Raw genomic sequence first — 27,648 nt, 5'->3', positions numbered from 1 at the left:
CATCAAAGGTTGAAGAATGGGTGGAATTTCTGTTAAGAGGCAAAAAGATGGACTAAGGGAATCTGCACTCTTGCACTGCTTACCTGTGACCACAGAAGCCACACCTGAAAAGGCACTGCATGAAGGTCTCAGAATCACACAATGCCAAATTGGAAGGGACCCCAAGGATCATCTGCTCCAACCATTCTAGGTAATAGTAGAGTTTAAAAGAGCTGGCCCAGCACCCTGTCAAGCTGAGTTTTAAAACTGCCCAGCCTAGGGCAATGCATTGCTTCCTAAAGGCCTTGCCCTCCATATCAAAAGATCACAGGATGCCAGGGGTTGGAAGGGACCCAAAGAGATTGTCGAGTCCAACCCCTCTGCCAGAGCAGGACCAGGGTGATCTGCCACTGGGTCCAGTTAATGTTCTCTTTTCCAGCAAGCAAGCAGTTAATATTACAGAATCACAGGTTCTCAAGGTTGGAAGGGACTTCAAGGATCAGCCAGTTCCAACCCCCCTGCTATGGGCAGGGACACCTCACACTACAGCAGGTTGCTCACAGCCACATCCAGCCTGGCCTTAAAAGCATCCAGGAATGAAGCTTCGATTTCCAGTGTCTCACCACCCTCATGGTGAAGAACTTCTTTCTAACATCAAATCTAAATCTTCCCTCCTCTAGCTTGGATCCATTCTCCCCAGTCCTGTCACTCCTCGACATCCTAAAAAGTCCCTCCCCAGCTTTCCTGTAGCCCCCTTCAGGTACTGGAGGCCACAATGAGGTCTCCTTGGAGCCTTCTCTTCTCTGGACTGAACAACCCTAACGCTCTCAGCCTGTCCTCACAGGAGAGGAGCTCCAGGCCTCTGATCATCCTCATGACCTTTCTCTGGACATGTTCAAACACCTCCAGATCTTTCTTGTAATAGTGGCCCCAGACCTGGACACAGTAGTCCAAGTGGGTCTTGTGAAAGTGGAGCAGAGGGGGAGAATCACCTCCCTCAATCTGCTGGCCACACTTCTCTTGGTGCAGCCCAGGATAAGGAAGGTTGTCTATGAAGAAAAGTCACAGAAGAGAAAGAATGGCAAGGGAGAGGCAGAGCTGTAGCTCCCCAAGGGGGTTACCCAGGGCTGGTGAAGGGCTAGGGTTATCACTGGTGCCAAGTGTTGACATGAAATCCTGCTGCCCTTCTGCAGCATGGGCTAACCAGATATCAACTGCTCTGTAATCTCCATGTGGGAAGAAAAAGCTATCAACTGGTTAAACGTCTAACAAAACCCTATGGGCATGTGTAGAGGAGGCGGCAGAGGTTTTTTTTGCTCTCCTCCCCAGTCAAATCCTGAAGAGCTGGCTTCCATTGCAACCAAATATTTGTACATTTGGATTCATTTCTTTTACAGCAAGAATTTGGGTTTTGTACACAGGACATTAATTTAACAGCTCCCATTGACTTAATGTGTTTAGCCTCTTCTTACCACAAGGCTTTTTAAGTTTTATTGATGTAGACATGTCTCCATTTCTTTATCAAGTGCTCATTTTAGAGGCTCTGAATGACCCTTCTCTGAATACAAAATATTATCTCTTTGCTTTTTAATAAGAGCTCCAAGAGCAACACTTTGTAGTCTTCCAGTCCAAACTCAAACACATTTCTTCAGTAATAATACAGAAAGATACTTTCCACTGTGATATCATGGGGTGACAGAATGGCTTAGGTTGGAAGGGATCTCAGAGATCATCTACTCCAACCTCCCCACCACAGGCAGGGACACCTCTCAACTAGACTCAGCTGCTCAAGGTCTCATCCAACCTGGCCTTCAACACCCCCAGGCAGGAGACAGCCAGAACCTCCTTGGGCAAGCTGTTGCAGAGTCTCACCACTCTCATACTGAAGAACTTCTTCCTAAGATCCAGTCTAACCCTGCTCTGCCTCAGCTTCAAACCATTCCCCCTTGTCCTGTCTGTAGACACCCTTAGGAGAAGTCCCTTTGGAGCCTTCCTCTAGGATCTCTTCAGCTATTGGAAGGCAGCTCTAAGGTCCCCCCTGGGGAAGAGAAGGCGCTGGAGAGACCTAATAGCATTCCAATACCTGAGGAGGGCTACAAGAAGGATGCAGAGAGACTGTTTCCAAAGGCCTGCAGTGACAGGATGAGAGGCAATGGTTTGAAGTAAGAGGAGATTCAGATTGGATGTCAGGAACAAGTTCTGCACCATGAGGGTGCCCAGGTTGCCCAGGGAGATAGCTGGGGCCCCAGCCCTGGAGATCTTCAAGGTGAGGCTCAACAGGGCTCTGAGCAACCTCATCTAGTGGAGGATGTCCTTGCTGACTACAGGGTGGGTGGACTAGATGAGTTTTGGAGGTCCCTTCCAGACAATTCTATGATTCTATGATTTTCTTACTTTCTCTTATATCCCTAAATTTGAACTCCTCCCTGGGAGGAGAACAAAGAAGCCATATGAGGAATACAGGGGAGTTCCAGGCAGCATGGTGCAGCATTTAGCTGTGTTCCCCTTCCCACTTAGCAGTTTTAAGGAGGGTGAGAATTAGAAAAGTAGAAAGAGGACCTCAAGAGGTGGAAAATGCAGTTTGGCAGAGTACCTCCTTGGTAACTAGGATATAGTGTTTCAACTCTCACAGCAATGAAAACTTCTGAGTAGTAAAAACTCCATTATGTGCAGAGGTAGAGCAGCAGAACACAGGGAAAGCTTGTGACTGACAAGACAAATCCTTCTGATGCATTACTTAGCACCAGATACTCTTTCCTTTGAGGTCAAGGCCATGATCCCATCAAAATCCAATTATGCTCTCAGGCCATTCATCCATATCTCAGTAAAGGAGGGCACAATTCAAAGTGTGCAGCTGCACCAACTTCCATTGGACTTCCAGTCAAAAGAAAAAATCCTCTCTAGGAATGTAAAAAAACTTACTGAGACAACATAGGCCTGAAAAATGCAGTTACACATATTGAATTGTGGCCAAGCAGTGGGAGTAGGCTTCTTTCTACCCCTACCAGGCCATTTTCTGAAGGGAATCCCTGCAACATCAACTGAAAGGAGTGAACTAAGGAGTAAAGGGAAGAACAGAAAAGGTAATTCCATGTAAGAATTAGACTAAAGGTTTTACATCAACAATGTTGTCCTGTGGTGCAGCAAGAAAAGTGTGGCCAGCAGGGCTAGGGAGGTTCTGCTCTCCTTCTACTCTGCCTTGATGAGGCCATACCTGCAATACTATGTTCAGTTCTGGGCTCCCCAGTTCAAGAGAGACAGAGACCTGCTGGAGAGAGTCCAAGGGAAAGCCACAAGGATGATTAGGGGACTTGAGCATCTCCCCTGTGAAGAGAGACTGAGAGCCCTGGGGCTGTTTAGTCTGGAGAAGAGAAGGCTGAGAGGGATCTGATCAATGTCTATCAATAGCTGAGGTGTGGGTGACAAGTGGAGGGGGCCAAGCTCTTTTTGGTGGTGCACAGCAATAAGACAAGGAACAACAGGTTCCAGCTTGAACATAGAAGATTTCAACATGAGGCGAAACTTCTTCACAGGGAGGGTGCCAGAGCCCTGGAGCAGGCTGCCCAGAGAGGTTGTGGAGTCTCCTTCTCTGGAGCCTTTCCAACCCCACCTGGATGCATCCCTGTGGGGACTGCCCTGGGTGATGCTGCTCTGGCAGGGGGGGACTGGATGCTCTCTGGAGGTCCCTTCCAACCTCTAATGCACTGTGAGACTGTGATGCTGTAATGTGTTTTTTCTGAAAAGTGTGAATTGGACTAAGCAGAGAATCATGAGACCCCTCAGAGAGATCCAGTGATGAGAGAGAAATTCCCAAACTGTGCAGATTTATTTTTTGGGGCAATCTGAGCATTCTAACACCAGTTGTTTCTACTGGGTTATCTCCTTTGGCATCACCTGGAGCCTGACATGCATCCATCAGTGAAAAAATCTACAGTACCATTCCTACACTGTCCAAGCCTAACAATGTTACTCCCAGTAGATGTTTCACAAACAGCTGTCTTCTACATGGTTCTAATATAGGATAGCAACAATATTGCTTTGATGTTGAAAGGATTCTTTTTATTGAGGATTTGGAAAGATTTCTTATTTTTAAATATCTTAAGTGTAATAATTCTAAAGAATTTCTCAGCAGCACTGAGAATGGTCTGGGTTGGAAGGGCTCCCCAAAGGTCATCCAGTCCAACCCCCTCTGCACTCAGCAGGGACATCCTCAACTAGACCAGGTTACCCAGAGCCCTTGTCAAGCTTCACCTTGAATATCTCCAGGGATGGAGCCCAAACCACCTCCCTGGGCAACCTGTTCCAATGTTCCATCACCCTCATGGTAAATAAAAGTATCTTAGATGTCTTTTGGGTCTCTCAGTATTTTGCTCTTCCTACAAACCCCTGTCACAGAATCACAGAAAATCAGGGACCTCTAGAGATGATCCACTCCAATTATCCCTGCCAAAGCAGGGCCACCCAGAGCAGGTCACAGGAACACATCCAGGTGAGTTTTGAAGGCCTCCAGAGAAGGAGACTCCACAACCTCTCTGTGCAGCCTGCTCCAGGGCTCCGGCACACTCACCATACAGAAGTGTCTCCTCACCCTGAGGTGGAACCTCCCTGTGTTCCAGCTTGCACCCATTGTTCCTTGTTCTATCACTGGGCACCACCAAGAAGAGCCTGGCATATTCATCTGGACACCCACCCCACAGCTATTGACAGACATTGATCAGATCCCTCTCAGCCTTCTCTTCTCCACACTAAACAGCCCCAGGGCTCTCAGTCTCTCTTCACAGGGGAGATGCTCAAGTTCCCCAACCATCCTCACAGCTCTCCATTGGACTCTCTCCATCAGATCCCTTTCTCTCTTGAACTGGGGAGCCCAAAACTGGACACAGTATTGCAGGTGTGGTCTCAGAAGCAGATAGTGCAGGTCAGGCTCTGTCCTGCACCCAGAGTTAGTAAAAGGCATCAGGCTGCACAGATTGTGCACTTCAGAACTGCTGTTTGAACTACTGGCAAGGAGCAGGGGCTTAAGGAACAGTCACAAATGTTAGCCTACAAAGTTTGCTTTGGCTACTACATTTTTACCCTCATATGCTGGGTGGGAGGCAGTGGCTGTAATCCAAAGCCACCTATGACTACCAGAGTGCTTGTTATCCATTTCTGGGTTAGGAAGGATGCAGTTTGGCTGTTTCTTTCCTCTGCTCTTTCCACGTCCCAACAATTTACTGAGTGGCTTTTATATAGGCAGCTGTCTGTTGTTGTGAAAACAAGGCTGAGCCTGCAGCTTTATTTTGATTCTAAAGCTGAACTGGTTTTAAGGTGGAACTTAGCCAGCTTCTGAGAAGCGCTACGTGATGTGAATCACTGCAGGACTCTGGGCTGCCAGTCCCAAGCTTGCCAGTGCAGACAACCAGAGAAGGCTGCAGTGACTTCCTTTATCTGAGAGAGAGAATCATAAAATAGTCTGGGTTGGAAGGGACCTCCAAAGGTCATCCAGTCCAACCCCCTCTGCTAGATCAGGTGCTGTTTCTTAACAAGAGACACTTCTTTACAGTGAGGGGGATGGAGCACTGGAGCAGGCTGCCCAGACAGACTTTCACAACCCAGCTGGATGTGTTCCTGTGTGACCTGCCCTAGGTGATCCTGCTCTGGCAGCGGGGTTGGACTGGCTGATCTCTGGAGATCCCTTCCAACCCCTACCATTCTGTGACTCTGTGAAAGCAGGAGTCTCACACAATGTTTCAGTCTTGCCAAGGGAGAACAGGGTTTTTTAATAAATAAAACCAAGAGCTTGCTACTATTTAAGTTTTGCATTTTTGCCCCCCCTACATGTCACAGAAATTAACTGACTACTAAGACATCAAACATGGGCAGAGCCTTCTCAAAGGACTGAGGATTGTATCACAGAATCACAGATTGCATCAGGTTGGAAGGGGCCCTCAAAAGTCATCTTGTGCAACCCCCATGAAGTCAGCAGGGACACCTCCAGGCTCCCCAGGGCCATACTGAGTCTGACCTTGAATGTCTCCACGAATGGAGTCTCAACCACATCCCTGGGCAGCCTGTTCCAATGGTTTACCCCTCTCATTGTAAAGAACTTCCTCCTAATGCCCAACCTGAATCTACCCTGCTCCAGCTTAACTCCAGCTGGAAATCCCAGCACTTCTGCCTCTTAGACCTCTGCCAGCATTTGAAACCTCTGTGTGTAAGCCCAGTTCAGAGAACCCAATATCATTCATCATCTCTGGAATCCACCTTCAGAGGTAACAGAGCTGGGTTGTTGGTTGGTTTTCAACATCTGAACAAAGAGCTAATTTTTGCAGCACTATCTGGTTTTAGCTGAGGCCCCACACGACACATTTAAAGCTCATGAAGACTTGCCTCTTGCTAGGACTTCAGAAGATGGTTCCTCTAAAAAACACAACAATGGCAGAAGAGACAGCACAGGGAGGCAAGTTTTGAGCCTTCCCTGAATTTCAGCAGAAATTAATCTAGACAAACTCCTCCTTTCTTTAGAACTACATCTCCAAAGGTTAGTAGGAGAGAGTTCAATGTACCACTAAATCTTAATTTCCTGAGAGAAATCCAAGAGTGAACATAATGGTATGTAAAGAATACTGTGGTCACCAACAGGATGCCATAAAAAATGTGCTGGTGGGAAAAGCTGAGGGCAGATGACAGCTGTAAGCAAGAGAAAACAACTCACTCCCTGGGTGCATGGAATCTCCTACTGTGGTACAACTGCTTTGTAAGTTACACAAGTTTTACACTCAGAGTAACAGAGTCCTGATTCAGCATCTGACCTCAAGAAGCATCTTCAGACTGGTAGTGAAAATAATAATCTATCCCTGGGGAGGGACTTTTGAGGGTGTCAGGGAGTGATAGGACTGGGGGAGAATGAAGCAAAACTAGAAATAGTTAGATTGAGATTGGATGTCAGGAAGAAGTTCTTCCCCATGAGGGTGGTGAGAGACTGGCACAGATTGCCCAGGGAGGTGGTGGAAGCCTCATGCCTGGAGGTTTTGAAGGCCAGGCTGGATGTGGCTCTGGGCAACCTGATGTAGTGTGAGGTGTCCCTGGCCATGCCAGAGGGGTTGGAACTGGATAATCCTTGAGGTCCCTTCTAACCCTGACAATTCTGTGATTCTATGATCTCATCCAACAAAAAGCTCTATTAGCTTGAAACTTCTCACAGATGTAAAACCATCACCCAACTCAGATTATTCATGTGCTTCACCTTGAAGAACTACACCCAAGCATGTAGGCTCCCCTTCCTTTCACCAGTTTGGTGATCAGGAGCAGCTTTCTCCTGCTTCCTAACGAAATACAAGCGCCAAAAATTCAATCCCAAAGTGAAAGGAAGCCTTTTTTCCTTAGGGCAAATCAATCCACAGCATATAGGTACCTGCAGAAGTAATCTCTCAAAGGCAAGGAAGTTGTCCCATTTGGCAGTCTGAGGGTGTTTCAAGGTCTGGACTGCAGCCAGCACGAGCTGTAGAAGACCACAATGGTTCGCCAAAGCTTTGAGATTATTTCTGAACAGCTGAATGTATGAGCTGAGCTGTTCTGGGGTGACTCTACCTGTGGAAAGGAAAAGAGGGCACAGCAGTCAGTGGTGGCAAACACAAATATCTGCTTTTTTTAGATAGAGAATGAGTTATAGAGAACTTCAGAAGCTCTCTCTACTGTGAGACTGAGCCCAGCTTCATTACAATTGCTGGGAGCCCCAAGCTGCAGCAAGAGGTGAAGAGAAAGATATATTTCATAGAATAGAATAGAATAGAATAGAATAGAATAGAATAGAATAGAATAGACCAGGTTGGAAAAGACCTCAGAGATCATGGAGTCCAACCTATCACCCAACACCATCTAATCAACTAAACCATGGCACCAAGTGCCTCATCCAGGCTCTTCTTAAACACCTCCAGTGATGGTGACTCCACTACCTCACTGGGCAGCACATTCCAATGGCTAATCTATCTTGCTGGGAAGAACTTCTTCCTGACATCCAGCTTAAACCTCCCCTGGCACAGCTTGAGACTGTGTCCTCTTGTTCTAACAACCTGCCCTCAGCTTGCTGTCATCTGCAGATTTCATCTAGGAACTGTGGTGTATGGCAGATATTTAACCAGGCACAACAGATGTAGACATAAAGGGTGAATAGCATTTTTTGTTCTCAGGCATGGAGGGACATTCTTTCCTGTGAGGGTGGTGAGGCACTGAACAGGTTGCTCAGAGTTGTTGTGGATGCCCTCTCCCTGGAAGTGTTCAAGGCCAGGCAACCTGCTGTAGTGGAAGGTGTCCCTGCCCATGGCAGGGGAGTTGGAACTGGATAGACTTCAAGATCCTTTCCAACCCAAACCATTCCATGATTAATTGAAGCTAGGCAAATAATATTTGACAACAACTTCTACACAATGGTTGACCTTTCTGTTTTCAAATAGAGACCAAATGGAATTTGTCAGCCTTGTGCCTCACACCAAACCCTCCTCTAGCCACTTCCTGAGCATGCATTTTTCATCAGTACTGACTCAAACAAAAACCCAAAACAAACCCAGAAATAATGTTAGTGATTCAAGGAATCTTATTCTTTTCTTCTTGGAAGGGATACTTCCAAGGCATGACTCTTCAGCTTCTGAGCTGCAGTCAGCATTGCATCATTTCACCCATTCTGTGAATAAACATCCCAGGGCCCATACATTGGTCTGAAGATCTCTCTTTAATAGAAGAGCATAAAATAGATTAATTCATGGAAAGGTTTGGGTTGGAAGGGACCTTAAAGATCATCCAGTTCCAACCCCCCTGCCATGAGCAGGGACACCTCAAACCAAACCAGGTTGCTCAAGTCCTCATCCAACCTGGCATGAGGGAGTCACTCAGGCCAGACAAACACCACAGAATTAGCAATTGTTTGATCCAACATCAAAATGGCAACTAACCTGCTCAATCAGTGTGTATTTTGGCAGTGACCTGCTCCAGGGAGGAAGGTCCATAGTAGTTCATCTGCCCCAAGAAAATCACTCTAGGCAATCATTCCATCAACATGCAAATGGTGTCAAAACAGCAGCCTGACTGCAAGTCTGGACTGAGATTCTCTGCCAGTAATCACAGAACAACAGAAATCACAGAATTAACAAGGTCAGAAAAGACCTCACAGATCATGGAGTCCAGCCCATCACCCAACACCATCTAATCAACTAAACCATGGCACCAAGTGCCTCATCCACTCTCCTCTTAAACACCTCCAGTGATGGGGACGCCACCACTGACCTGGGCAGCACATTCCAATGGCCAATCTCTCTTGCTGGGAAGAATTTCTTCCTAACATCCAGCCTAAACCTCCCCTGGCACAGCTTGAGACTGTGTCCTCTTGTTCTGGTGATGCTTGCCTGGGAGAAGAGACCAACCCCCACCTGGCTACAACCTCCCTTCAGGGAGTTGTAGAGAGCAATAAGGTCTCCCCTGAGCCTCCTCTTCTGCAGGCTAAGCAACCCCAGCTCCCTCAGCCTCTCCTCACAGGGCTGTGCTCCAGACCCCTCCCCAGCTTTCTTGCCCTTCTCTGGACACCTTCCAGCAACTCAACATCTTTCTTGAATTGAGGAGCCCAGAACTGGACACAGGACTCAAGGTGTGGCCTAACCAGTGCTGAGCACAGGGGCAGAATGTCATCTTACTCAGGCAAACCAGATCTAAAGACCAGGGCCATAGGAGATGGAGTGAGGAGGTGCCCTTATCTTAAACAGGACAACCTTTGGTGCCAGGAAGGTGTGAGGAAGTTCATGGCTTACACCACTGACCATTTTATGCCTTGTTTTTCCGTAAGGGAAAGCTCTGGTAAGGCTGTCACTGTGTTTCTTCTCTGTGTTTGGTTATATCATCACTTTACAAGGCTCTCCATCTGCCTCCATCCTCTCAGCATCACCTAAATGGCAAATAAATAATTTCAAGACTAAATGTTGAAAGCATTTTCTCTTAGCGTCAGCTGATATCAATAGTGGCCTTTAGAATAGCTTTTGGATTAGGGAAAGCTGCTAAATAAAGCAAAGAAACACATAGGCTCTTCATGTGAATTTTAACAGAAAGCATCAAACCTGAACAGGAAGAAACAGTCTCAAGCTGTGGCAGGGGAAGTTTAGGCTGGAGGTGAGAAGAAAGTTCTTTCCAGCAAGACAGACTGGCCATTGGAATGTGCTGCCCAGGGAGGTGGTGGAGTCACCATCGCTGGAGGTGTTCAAAAAAGGCCTGGATGTGGCACTTGGAGCCATGGTTTAGTTGTCAGGAGGTGTTAGGTATTAGGGAATAGGTTGGACTTGATGATCTCTGAGGTCTTTTCCAACCTTATTGATTCTGCGATTCTATGAAAGTCAGCAAATTAACACACAGCTCCAGCTGACACCACTCAGTGGGCTGGAAAAGCTGAAAAAAGGGCTTCCACCCTTAGCTCACATGGGCTACAGCAGCAACCCCAGCCATGGGTGTTTTTAGACTAAACACTGGAGTCTTCAGCCTTGTTTTATTTCTTTTCAAGCTGTGTCAGGCAGATTTACATGGTGATTTGGAGATGTCAGTCCAGGAGCATACCTTTGATAATGACTGCATTAGTGCCTGGGGCAGTCCTGAGATGAGATTTAACACATCCAAGTGCCAGGTTCTACACACTGACCACAACCACCCCAGGCAGCTCTACAGGCTGATGTCCTAAATTCATTGGTTGTCTGGAATGTTTTTAACATGAGGGTATTTGCCTTCTCTTTCTTTTGCTTAGAATAGTATTTTCAAAACTCCCCTGCATGACTCAGTTCTAAGGCAATGATGTGAGAGGGTTAAACAGCCCTTTGGTTTTGTTTTGCCTTCCAGTTTGGAGGAGGCAATGGAGTCCATCATCAGTAAGTTTGCAGATGACACCAAGCTGGGGGCAGGAGTTGATCTGTTAGAGGGAAGGAGAGCTCTGCAGAGGGACCTCCACAGGCTGGACAGATGGGCTGAGTCCAAGGGCAGGAGATTGAACACACCCAAGTGCCAGGTTCTACACACTGGCCACAACAACCCCATGCAGTGCTACAGGCTGGGGTCAGAGTGGCTGGAGAGCAACCAGACAGAAAGGGACCTGGGGGTGCTGGTTGACAGCAGCTGAACATGAGCCAGCAGTGTGCCCATGTGGCCAAGCAGACCAATGGCATCCTGGCCTGCATCAGGAATAGTGTGGCCAGCAGGAGGAGGGAAGTCATTCTACCCCTGTAGAGCAGTCCTGAGATGTTGCAGTAGATTCTGACTCTGCTTCAACTGAGAAAACACCAAGCTGGCAGCCCTTCCCTCATGTGAAACAGGGACAATGGGAGTGCTGTCAAGGCTTCTGATTTCAATTTAAAAAAAAACACCACCATTTTTCAAGGGTTTTGTTCCATATCATCCCTTCTGAAAGTGAATCCAGATGCAGCACTAGATCAGTGTGAGATAAACAAGCGAATTCTTTCCCACCCTAAAGAGTGCCACCAAAAGAAAGTCTAACACCTATGTAAACAGAAGAGAAATCCTGACCTGAGCAAGTCATTAACCAAACTTACACTGGCATTAAAGAGGCCAGAATCTCAGCTGTGATCTATCCACAGAACCACTTGGATCCAGGGTTCCAGAACCCCAGCCAATTTCGACACAGAAATCTCCCAGGACAGTTGGCTGCTAAGTACAACTGAGCCAGCAGATGAGGAAAGGAATTTGGGAAAGTGATTGGTGGTAATCAGCAATTAATTGACTTTTCCTGAAGCCTAAATCCTCGTCGCCTTCCCTGCTGCTTGCTCACAGAGGGAGATTTCAGCACAACAGACTAAACTTCATCTGATCCCAGCCCCACCAGCCTTTTATTTATTTTTTTAAAGACACTCAGCCATTTCAGGTCCTTTTGTGTTCCAGTGTGGCAGAGAAGTCCTCTGAAACCAAGAGGAGATGGATGTCAAGCACGTCATCACGGTTCAACTGCCATTTCTTTCTTCCAAAGCAAATCCAGAGATTCACAGGCAGAAGATGGCAACTACTGCCAGAAAGGACTGTAAGCAACCTTGTCCTTCTCTCTTCTCTTCCTGCTCCATCACAGTTATCCTCTGCTCCTAACATTACTCCTATGTTTGTGCAGGTACCAAAGTCACAGGGTCACAGATCAGAGGATGTTAGGGGTTGGAAGGGAGCTCTGGAGATCATCGAGTCCAACCCCCCTGCCAGAGCAGGACCTATGGAGATCTGGTGCAAATGCCTTGCTGAAGCAGTTTCACCTAGAGCAGGCATTAGTGCACAAGTACTTTGCTCCTAACTAACCATTCACAGTTCCTCAGCTACATTAATTTCTGTACTACCCACAGCATCAATCTTAGCATTTCTGGTTTCCTTCCCTGCTCCAAATCCTCCTTTATCCAAGCTGAGTGGTGCTAATACACCAGAGGGACAAGATGTCATCCAGGGGCCCTGCACAAGCTGGAGAGCTGGGCTCAGGTGAACCCCATGAGGTTCAACATGAGCAAGTGCAGGGTTCTGCACCTGGGTCAGAACAATCCTCACTGTCAATATAGGCTGGGGGAGGAGATGATAGAAAGCAGCCCTGAGGAAAAGGATTTGGGGGTGCTGGTGGATGAGAGGCTGGACAGGAGCAGGCAGTGTGAGCTTGGAGAAGGACAAGAGCAGCATGGGCTGCATCCCAAGCAGCATTGCCAGCAGATCCAGAGAGGGGATTCTGACACTTTGCTCTGGTGAGACCTCACCTGGAGTGCTGCATCCAGATCTGGAGCCTTCAACATAGGAAGGACATGGAGCTGATGGAGAGGGTCCAGAGGAGGGCCATGAAAATGATCTGGAGGTTGGAGCACCTCTGCTACAGGACAGGCTGAGGGAGCTGGGGGTGTTCAGCCTGGAGAAGAGAAGGCTCCGGGGAGAGCTAATAGCAGCCTGCCTGTACCTGAAGGGGCTACCAGAAGGATGGAGAGAGACTGTTTGCAAATGCCTGTGGTGGTAGGATGAGTGGCAATGGTTTGAAACTAGAGAAGAGTAGATTTAGATTGGATGTTAGGAACAACATTTGGATTAGATCTCCACAGGTCCCACCCAATCCCTACCATTCTGTGATGCTGTAGTGCAAGAAGCTTGGACAACAGAAAGAAGAAATAATGTAGGGAATGAAAAAAAACATTACAGAAGTAACAGAAACATCATGGACTGGGTGCCAGCCTCACCAGTGAAAAGGCAGTTCTGTCCCAGACTGAAAATCAGTGTGAGCAAGCAGCTCTGTATTTTAGTAATCTGATAAACTTAGGATAAGAAGGAAGAGATAACAGGGACTAGCCTAGACTAGGAAAAAAAGAAAGCTAATATTTATGTCTAAGGAACTGTGGAAATGAGCTACTTTATTAATCTGATGCCAGGACTATGAAAAGGCCTGGGGTAAATGTCCAAGAAAAACACACCTTGCATCAGAGAAAAGGAGGATAAAATGCAGAGGACATTTATCAGATAGTATCAGATCAAGCTGACCTGTAGCCAGTTAACTAATTGATTATATTCCACATGGATTTAGCACAGCATTAACTACCACAGCCATATTTAAGGGGGGAAAGCTAGGATTAGAGGAATTGTTAGGTATCTAAGAAACTTTCAAAAGTGGGTGGCAAGTAAGATGCAGCAGAGAAGTGCTAGCATATAGCAAGGTGACAGAAGAGTGTCCTTGTGTGCCCAGGTACATATTTCCAGGACAAATGATGGTACTAAGCAGTACCAAATGTGAGCTGTCACAAGGGTGTGAAGCACCATTAAGATGGAGAAAGAGCAGAAGGCATAGCTGGATTGCTTTGAGTATTGGCCTTCTATAAGGGGGTTGAAATCATGATGCCTGTTAGCACACAATGAGATGAGCCACAGAATTGGGGACTCCTGCAAGATAAAAACATGCTGTGATCAAGGAATGAAACCACAGATGCCAGAGCTGAGAACTGGTCACAATTTAAAGGTAGAAACCCTTTGCAGCTGACAAGGATGGAAACAGCAGGATTAGATTGAGTAGTTCTAGACTGTGGAGCTGGGTAGACAAGTGCAAAGAGTAACAAAACATTGGTGATGCATCAAGGCAACAACAGCAGCTGTTCAAGAGGAGACACAACTTCTACTGTCTCTGAACAAAGAGTTTCACTGAATTCTGCAGAAATGAAAAACTGGGCAGAACAAAATACAGAATTAACCAGGTTGGAAAAGACCTTGGAGATCATCAAGTCCAACCTATCATCCAACACCATCTGATCAACTAAACCATGGCACCAAGTGCCTCATCCAGGCTCTTCCTAAATACCTCCAGTGATGGGGACTCCACCACCTCCCTGGGCAGCACATTCCAATGGCCAACCTCACTTGCTGGGAAGAACTTCTTCCTAACATCCAGCCTAAACCTCCCCTGGAGCAGCTTGAGACTGTGTCCTCTTGTTCTGGTGCTGCTTGCCTGGGAGAAGAGACCAACCCCCACCTGGCTACAACCTCCCTTCAGGCAGTTGTAGATGGCAATAAGGTCTCCCCTGAGCCTCCTCTTCTCCAGGCTGAACACCCCCAGCTCCTTCAGCCTCTCCTCATAGCAAAGGTGATTTGCCCTTTGTGAAGCCCTGCTGGCTGTCACCCGAAGGATCCTCAGGTAATGGAGTAGGTATTTGAGCAATGAGAGCAAGCTGAGTGGCACAGAAAGACTTTCACCTCAGCAGTTAACTGGAACAAACCAGCTTTGGAGACACAAGGCCAGAGGATGAGTTTCTTTTTCCATTTCAAATGACTGCTGCAGTCTCCGTCGTGTCACGCAGGCACCGCTGCGAGACCAGAATTAGTTTTCATGACAGATTTAGTGGTGGAAGCAAATTATTAAACCTCAGAATCTCTCAAAGTGCCTTTCATTATTTTTTTTTGAACATCAGGATTTATGGATGATCAAGGTGTCTAAAGAGCAAAGGTCAGAATTATCAATGTAGTGTTCCAAACACAGCCCTCGTTTTTCCTTCTGACACTTAGTTAATTATCTCCACGGGGACAAGCAAACAAGTAAAGAGGGAAGCACAAAAGTACATTTTGTGAGCAATTGCATAAAGGATTGGATGCTTTGCCATGACTACAGGAACTGTCAAACACACACAGCTTTAAACTTGGCTCACTTTCATGCAGGAAAAACAAGAAAGAAGTTTTGAGCTTCCCTGGCCACAGTGCTTTTGTTGAGGTCCTTTTCTCACCTGACAGAGCCATGAATAAGAAAGGACCTTGGCACACCTGTGTTCACAGGTGAGATTTTTCAAGGCAGTCAAGAGCTGAAAAACTTTTAAAGCCCCTGGTTTCCTCTTCTTAGGAATGGGCTGTTAGAACTGGGGCTGTTCAGTCTGGAGAAGAGAAGGCTGAGAGGGGATCTGATCAATGTCTATCAATATCTGAAGGGTGAGGAAGGTGCCAGGCTCTTTTTGGTGGAGCCCAATGATAAGACAAGGAACAATGGGTGCAAGCTGGAACACAGAAGGTTCTGCCTCAACATAAGGAGACACTGCTGTATGGTGAGGGTGATGGAACACTGGAGCAGGCTGCCCAGAGAGGTTGTGGAGACTCCTTCTCTGGAGACCTTCGAAACCCACCTGGATATGTTCCTGTGCCCTGCCCAAGGCAATCCTGCTCTGGCAGGGAGGTTGGACTGGATGATCAATGGAGGTCTCTTCCAACCCCTACCACTCTGTGATTCTGTGAATACAGACCTCCCTCTCTCAGTAGCTTGCCTGTGATCATGTCCAACACCAGATACTTGTGAGGAATGCAGAAAGCTCTGACGCTCCACAAGGCCAAGTGGGCAGCAGCACTGCTAAGGGACCTGGATGTTCCGCAAGCTAAGTGAGAGCAATTTAGCAGAGCGGATGACACTCCTTAAGTCTCCTTGTTAGTGCAATTGCCAGATGAAATTATTAACTCAAAACACTTTTGTTCCTCTCAGGAAGTTTCAGCAACCCTCTTTAGCAGGAAGTGCCAGAATAACAATTTGATCTCAGCTTCAGTTCAGTTCAAAAGTCATCCGGTCCTTAAACTGTTAACGAAGCAGTGGAGAGCTCCAACTCCTGCTTAGTTCTTAGGCAAGATGAAAAGTAGGCCAGCATGAGATGCTGTTTGGCTGCCTTCTCCACACTGTCTCTGGACCTGAAGAGCAGTAAAGCCTACAGCAGACTGAAAGCAGATGTCACAGGCTTACTTCTAAGAATGTTTGCTCATCCACCACAAACAAACCCATCCTCTCTGGAGCTGATGGTCACCTGCAGGTCTTTCTTGCTCTTCTCCACTTCCTTCTGTGTGCATTCTAACATTCAGCTTCCCCCTTTCACTGTTAAATTAGGATGCCTGCATAATTCTCTGGGTGTGTTCCCAAACAAAGCAGATTTCAAAACTTTTTTAATAAGTAAGTGATACCTGCTCTTCCAGAATTAAGCCTTCTAGAGACTGTCATCTATACTAAACTTCTGCCCTGGTGAGGCTGTATCTGGAATATTGTGTCCTGTTCTGAGCTTCTCAGATCAAGAAGGACCTCAGGGAACTGTTTGAAAGAGTCCAGCAGAGCCACAAAGCTGCTGCAGGCAGTGGAACATCTCCCTGTGAGCACAGGCTGAGGGAGCTGGGGCTTGGGGTTTGGAGCAAAGGAGCCTGAGGGCTGCCCTCATTGCTGGGGATAAAGATGTGCAGGGCTGGAGCCAGGCTCTGCTCAGGGATGTCCAATGACAGGACAAGGAGCACTAGGGGCAAGCTGGAGCAGAGGACATGCCACGGGAACAGAAGGGAAAACTTTGTCACTGTGAAGGTGCTGGAGCCCGGGATCAGGCTGCCCAGAGAGGTTGTGGAGTCTCCTCTGGAGACACTCAAAACCCACCTGGATGTGTTCCTGTGTGACCTGCCCTGGGTGCTCCTGCTCTGGCAGGGGGGTTGGACTGGATGATCTCTGGAGGCCCCTTCCAGCCCCTAACATTCTGTGGTTCTGTGAATGCTGGCATACCAGAATTTTTCAAATCTTCTTAATCTTGACTTAATATCTACCAAGGCCACCTTTTATTACCTGATTTTTCACTTCTTTCACCAGGTTAATAAATATTAGGCCAAGTCCCAACAACCAGAGGGTCTCCAGCCCTGGATGAACACTAATCCTTGCAAACAGCACTTCCCTGTGACTCAAAAGGGACTTGAAATCAGCAAATTTGGTTGAACAAGCTCCTGAACGCTTTAAGCCTCTTGTAGAAATGAACTTGTTTGTCTTAAAACAACACACCCAAAGGGTTTCAGGTGGCTTGTGCATGTCCTCATCTAGCACTGAGACGTATGTTTGCAGACACTGAGTATTTCATCGTGTTCTTGGCATGCTGTCCCAGCCAGAGGGAGGTCCTTATTCTTCTTCAGTACATTATTCACAGGACTGACTATTTCTCTGATGGTTTCTGGAAGACCTCTGCAGCTCAGACTACCCTAACAATCATTTTGGGTGGTAAGCAAATAAACAGGGATGGAAAACATGATGCTGCCTGAGTACACACATATGTAATTCCCTGTGTCTCTTGTGTACCCGAGTCATCCTCTGCAAGGCTGACTGATGAGGCTTACACAATTATGCTTGGAAAAACAGCCCTGGGCAAGGCACCCAGTTATGCTCTATTGCCATGTTCCACCTCCAGCCTCACACTTAAAGACTTTGAAAGCGCACCAGAACATACTGTATCTTGGATGTAAAGCCTGTGGCACGGACTCTTCTTAGCAACGCTTCATCCCTTTACTTCCACACCACTTTTCAGCTACCTTCTTCGATCTTGCTCCTGCCTGGGCTGGACCAGATGGCTCCTTTCTTAATGTAAAGAAATCCTGAGGCCCTCTCTGGAATCTCCTCAGACATACAAAGCACTTAGTGCTGACACTCCTAACTGTCCCAGTGTTCTAACAGACTACAGGTGTGCCACATTTCCACTGCATGCCAAGGAAGACACCAGAATCAGCATCTCCCACCCCACCAGCATCAGCAGAAAGGGACCTGGGGGTACCGACTGACATCAGCTGAAAACAAGCCAGCAGTGTGCCCAGGTGGCCAAGCAGGCCAAGGGCATCCTGGCCTGCATCAGGAATAGTGTGGCCAGCAGGAGCAGGGAAGTCATTCTGCCCTGCATTCAACACTGGTTAGGCCACACCTTGAGTCCTGTGTCCAGTTCTGGGCCCCTCAGTTTAGCAAAGATGTTGAGATACTGGAAGGTGTCCAGAGAAGGGCAACAAAGCTGGGGAGGGGTCTGGAGCACAGCCCTGTGAGGAGAGGCTGAGGGAGCTGGGGTTGCTTAGCCTAGAGAAAAGAAGGCTCAGGGGAGACCTTCTTGCTCTCTACAACTCCCTGAAGGGAGGTTGTAGCCAGGTGGGGGTTGGTCTCTTCTCCCAGGCAACCAGCACCAGAACAAGAGGACACAGTCTCAAGCTGTTGCCAGGCAAGGTTTGGGCTGGCTGTTAGGAAGCAATTCTTCCCAGCAAGAGTGACTGGCCATTGGAATGTGCTGCCCAGGGAGGTGGTGGAGTCACCATCCCTGGAGGTGTTCCAAAAAGGCTTGGATGTGGCACCTGGAGCCATGGTTTAGTTGTCAGGAGGTGTTAGGTAATAGGTTGGACTTGATGATCTCTGAGGTCTTTTCCAACTTTATTGATTCTATGATCTCCCACCCCACATTCATGAACTCTCCTGCTGATGCAAAACATGATCATGATGGCTGATGCCCTCCATGAAATGAAAGTATCAAAGTGCACATGCACAGCAAGTCGTGTCCCAGCCAGGCTTCTTCCCCCTGGTATAGTTAACAGTCATTGCAGGAAATTTCCTTTTGTTGGATTAAGAGAGTGCTTGCTTTTTCATACAGCTTCTAAGAGGCTTCAGGGACCTCTCTTGTGTTTTGATCTATGTTCTGATCATCACAAATGGACAGCCTACAAGTGCTGTGCTCTGCTCTGATTTCAAACCATTGCCCCTCATCCTATCACTGCAGGCCTTTGCAAACAGTCCCTCTACAGCCTTCTTGTAGACCCACTTCAGGTACTGGCAGGCTGCTCTTAGGTCTCCCTGGAGCCTTCTCTTCTGCAGGCTGAGCCCCCCCAGCTCCCTCAGCCTGTCCTCATAACAGAGGTGCTCCAACCCCCTGACCATTTCTTCATGGCCCTCCTGAAGAAGTATTGTTATTCATGACATATCTCACAGCAATAGTCACCAGAATCTAGGCAAGCAAATGCTTAACTGAATTTCTAAGCTTGTAGCCCACAATCATTTCCTCTTAAGAGATCCACAGTATAAAAAGATAGTAACAAGGTGCATTTACTTTCAACCTTTGATTCACAAATGTTTACCCCTTCATTCTTTACTCCCAACTACTGTGAACATAGAATCATAGAATTACAGTATCACAGTATAACCAAGGTTGGAAGAGACCCCAAGGATCATCAAGTCCAACCTGTCCCAACAGACCCCACAACTAGACCATGGCACCAAGCGCCACATCCAATCTCCCCTTGAACACCTCCAGGGACGGCGACTCCACCACCTCCCTGGGCAGCACATTCCAATGACGAATGACTTGCTCAGTGAAGAACTTTTTCCTCACCTCGAGTCTAAACCTCCCCTGGCACAGCTTGAGACTGTGTCCCCTTGTTCTGGTGCTGGTTGCCTGGGAGAAGAGACCAACCCCTTCCTGTCTACAACCACCTTTCAGGTAGTTGTAGAGGGCAATGAGGTCACCCCTGATCCTTCTCTTCTCCAGGCTAAACAACCCCAGCTCCCTCAGCCTCTCCTCACAGGGCTGTGCTCAAGGCCTCTCCCCAGCCTTGTTGCCCTTCTCTGGACACCTTCAAGTGTCTCAATGTCCTTCTTAAACTGAGGGGCCCAGAACTGGACACAGTACTCAAGGTGTGGCCTAACCAATGCAGAGTACAGGGGCACAATTGTCAGGGTTGGAAGGGACCTTAAGGCTCATCCAGTCCCAACCCCCCTGCCATGGGCAAGGACACCTCACACTACAGCAGGTTGCTCACAGTCACATCCAGCCTGGCTGCAAAAACCTCCAGGGAGGAGGCTTCCACCACCTCCCCGGGCAACCTGTGCCAGTCTCTCACCACCCTCATGGAGAACAACTTCTTCCTAACATCCAGTCTCAATCTATCCATTTCTAGTTTTGCTCCATTCCCCCCAGTCCTCTCACTCCCTGATACCCTAAAAGTCCCTCCACAGCTTTCTTGGAGCCCCCTTCAGGTACTGGAAAGCCACAATTAGGTCTCCTGGGATCCTTCTCTTCTCCAGATTGAACAGCCACAACTCCCTCAGTCTGTCCTCATAGGAGAGCAGCTCTAGCCCTTTGCTCATCCTCCTGGCCCTTCTCTGGACAACTTCCAGCACCTTGAGATACTTCTTGTCATAGTTCAGATCCTTCCCGGAACAGAGGCTCCAGAACTGGACACAGTGCTCCAGGTGTGGTCTCAGCAGAGTGGAGCAGAGGGGGAGAATCACATCCCTCACCTGCTGGCTATGCTTCTCTTGCTGCAGCCCAGGCTCTGCTTGGCTCTCTGGGCTGCAAGTGCTCACTGCTGGCTCATGCGGACTTTCTCATCCACCAGCACCCCCATGGCCTTTTCTTCAGGGCTGCTCCCAAGCCAGTCCCTGCCCAGCCTATATCAGTGCCTGGGATTGCCCTGACCCAGCTGCAGGACCTTGCCCTTGGTCTTGTTGAACCTCATGAGGCTGTCATGGGCCCAGCTCTGCAGCCTGTCCAGGTCCCCTCTGGATGTATCCCTTCCCTCCAGCTGTCAGCAGCACCGCACAGCTTGGTGTCATCAGCAAACCTGCTGAGGGTGCACTCAATGCCACTGTCCAACAAAGATGTTAACCAAGCCTGGTCCCAGTACTGATCCCTGAGGAACTCCACCTGTCCCTGGCCTCCACTTGGCCATGGAGCCATTGACAACCACCCTTTGGGTGCAGCCCTCAAGCCAGTTCTGTACCCACTGACTGGTCCTTCCATCTCCTAAACTGTCTAGAAATGACCATTTTAATAGAGGGGTTTCCACGATACTGTAAGAGAAAAAAGACTTCACACTGAAGTTAACAGAAGCTTTGGAGCATCCCATTAGCAAATGATAAAATTCTATATTTGGAGAACCCCTGCAAGAGCAACTCACTTCTGTTTTCTTTGACATTTTTAAGAGTTATCTTCAGCTCTAATCACAACCAGACATGGAAGGAGATCTGGCCATAAGTACATATTTAAGTGTTTGGGTTTACTGTCTGGAAAAAAAAGAAACCCAACAGAATAATTAACCCCTACCTAACCCTTCCCCTGCAAAAAAACCCACCATAAAATACAGAGTTTATCCAACAGACACAGAAAAAGCTATTGTCACCCACTCCTTTCTTCAAAGTAACATAAGCTTAGCCAAATAGCCCTGCAACCATGTGTCAGCCACGATTTAATCAAAGATAATACACTACCAGCTTATTGCTGTGCTTCACATCACTGCACAGGGCTCTGTGTTTCACTTCCATCTGCTAACTGTTTTATAGCAGTGAGGTGCAAAGTAAATGAGGTATGAGACACACATATGCCATGCAGCACAATTTTACTAGGGCTTGAACCATTACCCATCTTACACCACAAGAGGCTACTTAGCATGCAGCAAGCTGGGCCAGTCCCAGGCACAAGTCCAGGCTGGGTGCAGAGTGGGTTGAGAGTGGCTCCGAAGAAAGAGTCTTGGGGGTGTTGGCTGATGAGAAGCTCAGCATGAGCCAGCAGTGCCCTCATGCAGCCCAGCAGGCAGCTGTGTGCTGGGCTGCAGCCAGAGGAGTGTGGCCAGCAGGGCAAGAGAGGGGATTCTGCCCCTTGGCTCTGCTCTGCTGAGACCCCACCTCCAATCCTGCCTCCAGTTCTGGTGTCCCAGTGTAAGGACACAGAGCTGCTGGAGTGAGTCCAGAGGAGGCCACAAAGATGATCCAAGGGCTGGAGCAGCAGAGGAGAGGCTGAGGGAGCTGGGGGTGTTCAGCCTGGAAATAAGACTTGGGGAGACCTTAGAGCTGCTTTCCAGTAACTGAAGGGATCATACAGGAAGGCTGCAGAGGACAAGGAGGAATGGTTTGAAGCTGAGGGAGAGCAGGGTTAGATTGGCTCTTAGGAAGACGTTTGTCAGTAGGAGGGTACTGAGACTCTGGCACAGGCTGCCCAGGGTGGTTGTGGCTGCCTCCTCCCTGGGGGTGTTGGAGGCTGGGTTGGATGAGGCCTTGAGCAGCTGAGCCTAGTTGAGAGGTGTCCCTGGGCATGGTGGGGAGGCTGGAGGAGATGATCTCTGAGGTCCCTTCCAACCTAAGCCATTCTATGATCAAGGCTTATCAGGGAAAGCCTGACCCCACTACACTCAAGCAGCATTCCCCTGGCAATGCCAAGGCCTAGACTGATGTCCTCCAAATAGGAATGTATCAAAAATCTTTAGAAACACTCCAAGCTCTCTGAAAACATTTAGCACTCTGAGAAGCAAAAAGCCTTCCTGCCTCCAGGGGTGAGTGATGCAACACAACATCTGCTGCACTGACCATCACAGGGACTGGGAACATTTACTTCAGGTCAAGACTATACTTTTAGTTGCACTACAGGGAGAAATCAGGAACTCAGTATTGCAAAAGGCTGGAAACCCCAAATCCGCTTGGCTGGAGTGTCCCACACTGCAGACTCCTGTTGCTGAGACCAAGAGCAGACTAATTGAACTCAGGAACCGCTGCCTCATGATCCAGGCTATGGAGTTCAGGTGTGGGACAAGCAGCATCTCCTCTCCTTGGAAAAATGGCCTGAGAACAGCAGTGAGCCCTTGGAGCAGCACTGTGAGACTCACCAGCAGGAGACTGGGACTCCTTGGGCTAAGCCAGGCCTGTCTCAGCCAAGCTGGTACAGGAAGCCTCTGCTTCATGAGGATGCCAGGAGGGAGATTTTGGCTGCTGCTGCCTCACTTGATTCTGCAGCTTCCTCTCCTGCTGGGTTTGGAGATCAGGAAAATGGGCAACAGAAAAACATCAGCCTCACAAGAAGCAGTCTACAACATGATCTCCTCTCTGCATGGTTCTTCCCCATGAGGGTGGTGAGAGACTGGCACAGGTTGCCCAGGGAGGTGGTGGAAGCCTCACCCCTGAAGGTTTTTAAGGCCAGACTGGATGTGGCTCTGGGCAACCTGATCTAGTGTGAGGTGTCCCTGGCCAGGGGGGTTGGAACTGGATGATCCTTGGGGTCCCTTCAGACCTTGACACTTCTGTGATTCTACAGAATCAGAGGTCACAGAGTTACTTGGGTACCCCTCACTCACCCAGAGCTGTGCCACAGAAGGGATTCAAACACCCTGCAGCCCACCGCAAGCTCTGCAGTGCTGATCTGCTTTCTCCTCATTTCTAAGGACCTCAAACCCATAGTGACATTGTCTCACTACTTGTCTCCATCACAGAACTGTCCTCATTTTGGATATCTGAGATGGGACTTTATTTCCCTGGAAAGCTGTGTATGTGCTTCTCTACTCTACTGCAGCTCATTTGCTTAGTGGGTAGCTTTTATCCCTAAAGTTTAATCCAGGAATTGATGGTATTGAGTCTTGATTTGATTTGATTTTGCACTGCTCTTGTCAAGAATAAAGAGCCTGTTGAAGAGCCTTACAGCTCAATGCATCTTTTCATTTAAAATAAAAGTTAACAATTAAAATGCACACTCCATATCCTTTATGTTTCCAGATAAAAAACATTGACCTGTGCTCTTCCTGTCAATTTTAAGGTACTTTTCTCACTCAAAATGGGACACTGGGCCATATTTCCAGGCTAAAAATGTCAGGATCTCCCCACTTCTAGCCAAAGCTTAGGAGGTGTTAGGTATTAGGTAATAGGTTGGACTTGATGATCTCTGAGGTCTTTTCCAACCTGCTTGATTCTATGATACTAAAGCAGTTTCAGAGTTCAATTCCACCCATGCCCATCTGAAAAGGTTCCAGGGCTCTTCTTTACTTCACCAAGCCTGAGGCTTTGCTAATTTTTGCTGTGGGCTTGATTTTTAAAGCTCTATTTGTACAGTTCAGAGGGTGAGAAACCAAAAGGCTTCTCTTCTGCCAACCAGGGCTCGTGGAGCAGCACAGTGCACTTTGTTTCTGCCAGTGTACCACTGTTTGCACTTCCATCAGTCTCCATGCCAGTGAAAAGACACAATAAAGGAATTCAGGCTTGATCAAGGTTTACTGTGCTCTTTTTCCAAGCAGAAGAGCAAGGGTGTTTCTAAAGGCACAAAAGAACATTTGTAGCAACATCTTTACCACTGCCAAATGCTGGGCTAATAGCAAAGTTTTCAACAAGAGATTCATGGGCTGCCAGGCTCAGAAGATTAAGATATGCATCAAGCTGATAAAGAGTGAAATGGGAAGCAGAGGAATAGAAAACCAGCAAACTTTCCACTGTACTGCAAGTCAGGCTGATGCTTCAGAGCAGGACTCCTTCCAGTCACACACTTTAAGGCCTGAGCAGAAATAATCCCCTTCCAGTATTTACAGTCTCACTTGAATTTAGCTTACTCTGATATCTTCTGAACTGCCTTCCAAAGGGCTTCTCAAAAGGAGGCTTCATCCTCTAAATGAGCTTCCTTAAATGCCAGGATTTTTATTATCCCAAAATAAATTACATCTACACATTCATAGGGAGGACACAGAACTGTTGGAGTGAGTCCAGAGGAGGCCACAAAGATGAACCAAGGGCTGCAACACCATAGCTATGAGGATAGGCTGAGGGAGCTGGGGGTGTTCAATCTGGAGAAGAGAAGGCTCCAGAGAGACCTCAGAGCTGCCTTCCAATACCTGAAGGGATCCTACAGGAAGCCTGCAGAGGGACTTTCCATCAGAGTGTCTAGAGACAGTACAAGGGGGAATGGTTTGAAGCTGAGGGACAGCAGGTTCAGATTGGATCTTAGGAAGAAGTTCTTCAGTACAAGAGTGGTGAGACTCTGGAACAGGCTGCTCAGGGAGGTTGTGGCTGTGTCCTGCCTGGGGGTGGTGAAGGCCAGGTTGGATGAGGTGTTGAGCAACCTGGTCCAGTGGAAGGTGTCCCTGTTCATAGCAGGGGGGTTGGAACTGGATGATCTTCGAGGTCTCTTCCAACCTAAACCCTTCTATGAATCTATGAATATATAAAGAGACTTATGGCAAAAGGAAGCCACACTTACACCTACCCATTTGTATCATCATAGAATGGCTTAGTCTGGAAGAAACCTTAGAGATCATCTAATCCAACCTCCCTCCCATGGACACCTCATGATCTATTACTTAAGCAGAAAAGAAATGTCACAAGGAAGAACTCTTGGTGCCTAATCTGTATTGATTTCTATTGCTGTAATATCCACAGCAATCTGTACAACCCAGAGCTACAAAGGTCCTGAGAATTCCCCACTTTGGGGAGTCTCACCTGGCCCACCCACTTCATGCCAAGTGTAGTTGCTACAGGCTGCACAGGAGATGATCTCTAAGGTCCCTTCCTACCTAAGCCATTCTATGTTATTCACACTTGCACTACAGGATATCTGAACAGAACTTGGTGAGTATTTTTCCTCCCCAGATATCTATCAGCATGGGTATCAAAACCACAAATGCAGCTGCCTGAGAAGCAAAGCAGAGCTGATGCTGCTCATAAAAAGCATTGTTTGTAGGCTTTGGGGTAGTTTTTTAGAAGAGTGTCTGTGTGTGTCTTTGTATATAGAGATAGATGGGGAAAGTTTCAAAGCCTCTTCATTTAAATGGACATCTAACTAGAGGCAGCTCCACCTGCTCAGAAGCAAACACAGACTGTCTTGGGAAAGGGTTGAGGAAAAGCATAGACTCACAGATTCACAGAATGGTTTAAGTTGGAAGGAACCTTAAAGATCATCTAGTTCCAGCCCTCCTGCCATGGGCAGGGACACCTTCCACTAGACCAGGCTGCTCAAGGCTTCATTCAGCCCCAGGGAGGGGGATGTAGCTGCTATGTTAGTTAAATGGTCTCAGTGCATTTCTATCAGCCTGGAAAAGAGGAGCTCAATGGCAGTAAGCAATACCAAACAAACCTCACAGTAAGCAACACCAAACAAATACCAAACAAATATTCCCCAAAAGTCAACACTGGAGGCGTTTCTGAACTCCAGAGGAAATTGCATCCTCAAGCCCTATCTACCCCCTGTGATGTATTTGTGGAGAGAATGGATTAAACAGAAGCAAACTGGATGCAGCAGGCACAAAGCCTTTATTGCTGGCTGGAATTCTGCACAGTGCTTTGCCTGCCTTCTTCAGGGCTGACCTCAGAAAAATCCAAGATGGTACACAGCTACACAGCTTGGCTTTTGTTCTGTAAGGAACTGGCAAAGGAGCTCCACAGTTTTGTGTTCTAGTTGGTTTAATAAACCATCACTTGGCACTTCAGCTCCCTCTGTGATGCAGTTTCCTAAGGCTTGCAGTTCTTTAAGAGTGAAAGAGGATTTGAAAATGCTTGCAAGGAATGCTCTGGACAGCTTACTAGCATGTGTCACTGGGTGAAGTCTCTAACAACACAGTCCTCTCACTCACAAAGTGGAAGGACAGGGAAGAAAAAAAGCATCTTTCCTTGGACATAAATGGCAGGAAAAGAAACAAAGGGGGGGGGGCAAATACTCCTTCAAAATGCTGTAAGAGTCCTGCTCTATGTACAAATGCCCTGGAGATGGTTCTTCAGATTGAAACTGGGCTTGCTTCAAGCATCCATCCACCTAAATGTTCAACAAACTGTTGCCAGCCCATCTTCAGCCACCTTTCCTTCTTTCTGCACTGCTCCCTTATGAAACACACAGAATCCACACAGAATTGTCAGGGTTGGAAGGGACCTCAAGGATCAGCCAGTTCCAACACCCCTGCCATGGCCAGGGACACCTCACACTACTACTACTGCTCACAGCCACATCCAGCCTGGCCTTAAAAGCCTCCAGGCATGAGGCTTCCACCACCCCCCTGGGCAACCTGTGCCAGTCCCTCACCACCCTCATGGGGAAGAACTTCTTCTTAACACCTAATCTAATTCTGCCCTCCTCTAGCTTGGATCCATTCCCCCCTGTCCTATCCCTCCCTGACACCCTCAAAAGTCCCTCCCCAGCTTTCTTGGAGCCCCCTTCAGATACTGGAAGGCCACAATTAGGTCTCCTTGGAGCCTTCTCTTCTCCAGACTGAACAGCCCCAACTCTCTCAATCTGCTTGCACAGAAGATGAGCTCCAGCCCTCTGATCATCCTTGTGGCCCTTCCCTGGACACCTTCCAGCACATCAATAGGACTTTCAGACATCCCCACTGCCCCTTTCCTTGATATGACTAATAAAATGAATATGCCAACCAAGAACACCTGAAAGCAAAGCTCCAATCAACTCAGTTCAAAAAATGTGGCAGAATTAATTGATTTCCTTTGTTGCTCTTTCTTCTCCCTCAGAACTCCTCTCTCTCTACTCCTGCTGCTTTCAATGGGAGAAGAGAGTACCCAGTGGCCTGCAGACATTTGAGGGTGTTGAGGAGAAGGCCTATGTCCCCTTCTACAGTTCTCCTAGTCTCCTTCCCTCTCAGGATGAAGAGGGCACATTCATAAGGTACCAACACCCAAAA

General features: G+C 47.8%; 1 protein-coding gene across 1 annotated transcript in view; it reads right to left on the bottom strand.

Annotated features, from left to right (window-relative positions):
• Positions 1-27,648, bottom strand: part of SCFD2 (sec1 family domain containing 2) — a 208,510-nt gene that overhangs the window by 144,820 nt on the left and 36,042 nt on the right. The window contains exon 4 of the mRNA XM_009899304.2: positions 7,376-7,551. Coding sequence (XP_009897606.2) covers positions 7,376-7,551 — 176 coding nt within the window. The remainder of the gene's footprint in view (positions 1-7,375; positions 7,552-27,648) is intronic.

This window comes from Dryobates pubescens, chromosome 1 (assembly GCF_014839835.1).
Source record: "Dryobates pubescens isolate bDryPub1 chromosome 1, bDryPub1.pri, whole genome shotgun sequence".
NCBI classification, from domain to species: domain Eukaryota; kingdom Metazoa; phylum Chordata; class Aves; order Piciformes; family Picidae; genus Dryobates; species Dryobates pubescens.
This window is presented reverse-complemented; position numbering and strand designations above follow the sequence as displayed.